General features: G+C 53.9%; 1 protein-coding gene across 1 annotated transcript in view; it reads right to left on the bottom strand.

Moving 5' to 3' along the window:
* CALB2 (calbindin 2) overlaps positions 1-1,765 on the bottom strand; it is an 8,076-nt gene extending 6,311 nt beyond the window's left edge. The window contains exon 1 of the mRNA XM_009643329.1: positions 1,759-1,765. Coding sequence (XP_009641624.1) covers positions 1,759-1,765 — 7 coding nt within the window. The remainder of the gene's footprint in view (positions 1-1,758) is intronic.
* Between the last annotated feature and the right edge of the window lie 1,435 nt (positions 1,766-3,200).

The following is a 3,200-nucleotide window of genomic DNA, read 5'->3' as shown; positions in this document are numbered from 1 at the left end:
GCCCCCTGCCCCTTGTCCCTGCCTTGTCACCTACCCCTGCTCCGCGTCACCTACCCCTGCCTGACGTCACCCTACCCCTGCCCCGTGTCACCTACCCCTGCCTCGTCACCCTACCCTGGCCTGCCACCTCCTCCTGCCTGTCACTCCATCCCTTCCCCAAGTCCCTGCATCCCTTTCTGTGCCACCCAGCCCTCACCCACGTCACCCAGCCCTACCCCTGTCACCGCATCCCTGCCCTGCGTCACCGTACCTGTAAGCCTCGTCACTGCCCCGCCTGCCTCACTGGGCTCCTGATGGCAGCTTCATGGCTCAGGATTGATTTGCTGGTTCTGGCCCCCTGTGCCACCACCACCCAGGGACCATGTGATGGCTGCAGCAGGGCTGTCACCCATCACCTGTGGCTGGGGGGAGGACACAAAACCCAGACACTGCACCCACCTTTTGGAGGAAAAACCAAGGACCCCTCAGATCAAGGCTTTGCCATCCCTGTTGGAGGGGATCTCCTTGGAGGGATGGGATCGATGCTCACCCTGACCACCAATGCTTCTCAACCCAGCTCCCTTACCACTCACTGGCTGGGGCATTTTCTTTTCCCAAGTTTTCCCAAACAGCAGGGAAATTTCCAGGCCCAAACAGCCACACGTGGGGTTTGTCACTGGCTCCAGAGCAGCCTGCCCAGGGGAAGTGTTGCCATGGCTACGGGGGGATAAAAAAATATAATTCAGATCCAGCGAGAAGGCTCGGCCGATAGAAGTACTTAATTAAAGATGAGAAGGCGGCAGGGAAGTTCAGACGTGCGCAGAGCAGGGACGTAATCGGCGGCAGGCAGCTGCAGGGAGTTATCATCGGGGGAGTGCCCATCCTGCCGGGTACTGGTGCCTCTTGGTTTTGTCTCTTGGCTGGGAGAAAAGGGGTGTGACGTGCTCCCCACTAATCGCAGGGGGAGTGGGCTTGGGGACTGGAGGAGCTCAGTGCAGTGGAGATGGCCGCAAGCCTGGCTTTGATGCCGTGGGAAGCTGGGGCAGAGCAGGACGCTGGGCTCCGGGCATGGGAAGGGAGATGCCATGTCAGCATCCCACAAGGAGAGCCACAGTGGGACACAGCAGCAGGACAGCCTAGCCTTGTCCTCCTCCCTGCTGTACAACGCAGCCCTCACACACACATGGAGATACTGGAGGGTGTTCTGGGCATTCAGTTCACTTTTCCTGGGGTCTGGCATGGGGATGAGCCCCCAAAAGCTTCCTTTTCTCATTGTCAGAGCACAGTTTTCCCCAGCAGAGACCATTGCCTTTGTGTCCCCTCCAAAGCAAAGTTTTCCTGGGGGCTGAGAGCAGACACTTGCTGCCTCCGCAGGGCTGGGTTTAGGGATGTGTCCCCAGGACTTGTCCATCGCCCACTCCATAGGGAGCAGAGCCCCAGCCCACAGCCAGGATGGTTCTGGGGCACCAGCCCAGCACTTCTGTGTTGCTCTAAGGCACCCACTTCTCCCCTGATGAAGACCCAAGGTTGCTCCAAGTTGGCACCTGGGAGCAAAATCTGGGCTCCCCACCATCCCTGGGGAAATGCTTCCTCGAGCTGGAGATGTCCCCTCTGTTGGTGAAAAGGCTGGATAGTCCCCTCCAGCCTTCACCAATGTTCTGGGTCTTAAACCCATTCCCCTCTGAAAGCGCTGTCAGATTTTTGGGAATAACACACCACCACGCTGCTTACAGAGTCAGGGTTTAATTCAGCAACAAACCAAGATCAGCCGTGACCCACGTCGCATCGCTCCCTCTCACTCCGCATATTCAGCCTGGCAGGGAAGAGTTTAATTCTTTCTAGCATATGAAATCCTTGCAGTGAAGAACTAAAGCTTCTGGGGAAAAAAAATAAAAAATAATAACCCCACCATAGCAGAAACCCCTTAATTCAACCGCAGGTTTTCAGTAAAGAGAAACGTCTAAGGGAATTTTGATCACTTGAAGGCAAAGCATATGTTCAGCTGCTGAGCTGAGGCAGATAGCATATTTTTTTTAAAAGCTTTTTTGGTTTACTTTTATGTAGAAAAGAGTGCAAACAGCAAAATCTCACATAAAAGAGTCTGGGAAAACGAGCCTTACAAAGGGAAGTGGATGGACCGCACAGTTGTTTTTTTGGGGGGAGGTTGCAGGGTTGTTTCTCAGATAACAGCAGAGACCTCTACTTAAAAACTCATGATATGGTCCAGCCAAGGGTCGCATCAGAGATTTCTCCTCTTGACATCGCGCTGTTATGTGAATCGCACATGAGGGCATTGGCAGAACATCTCCATCTTCTCTGGGGGACTGGAAGCAGCAGCACCCCATGACCTGAAAAATTTTCTCTGGGCCGAATAGCAAGGGAAAGGACTGGGCTGGCACAAAGGATGGGCCAGGCTGGCTCATGAAACCACGGCTGTAAGAGTAAAGGAGCTCTGCCCCACGCTTGCTAACCATGGCACTGGAAAAGCCAGGAGCAGTCATGCAATAGTGGGTGCTCTTTTTCTACTTGCTAGGGTTTGTTTGCTTTTTTTTTAGCTTTTCAGACATCTTCCAGCTTATCCTTATGACCACAAAAGCCTGAATTTCAGAAGTAGGTAAGCAGCATGGAGTACAGGAGCAAAAGCAAGCCGAGGTTGTGTCACGATCTACTCATTTCAGCTGCTGACATTGCCAGAAAGCACCAAAAGCATGAAAAAAAAGGCACAGGACTCAGCACCAGAAGCATGCCACGTCCTGGAGGGTGTCCAGTGAGCAGCACCAAGGAAACCACATCCTCCTCCTGGTGTGGACGACTCGCTGCACTGGTACCACTGCAGCCCATCATGGCTTTCAGCTGCTCAAAAGTTGGTTGAGGTCCTTTGGTATTTTTTTCCACCTGAGAGTTCCTCAGCCCAGTGGGATGGGTAAGAAATGGCAGTGCAAAGCGCTGGTCAAATGTTGGTCCTGATTATCCTGAGCTTTGAGCCCCGGTGCTCTGGCTCACCAGGGCTGTCCCCCAGCCTGGGCGGGTGGATGCAGGGGGTATGACTGAGGTACTCCTTCTTCCCTAACCAGTGGTATGGGTGCAGCAAACAAAACCAGTTTTCAGGATCACAGCAGGTTTCGTTTCCTCCCAATTTCTTCCCCACACATCTTCCCCCACTTGCACCACTGTATTTCAGCCTTTTGAAACTCAGCAGCAGCCGTCCCCCTCCCCCCCCC

Source organism: Egretta garzetta, unplaced genomic scaffold, assembly GCF_000687185.1.
Source record: "Egretta garzetta isolate BGI_Z169 unplaced genomic scaffold, ASM68718v1 scaffold27, whole genome shotgun sequence".
In the NCBI taxonomy this organism is placed as follows: domain Eukaryota; kingdom Metazoa; phylum Chordata; class Aves; order Pelecaniformes; family Ardeidae; genus Egretta; species Egretta garzetta.
Note: the sequence above shows the minus strand (reverse complement) of the source record. Positions and strands in the feature narration are given on the sequence as shown.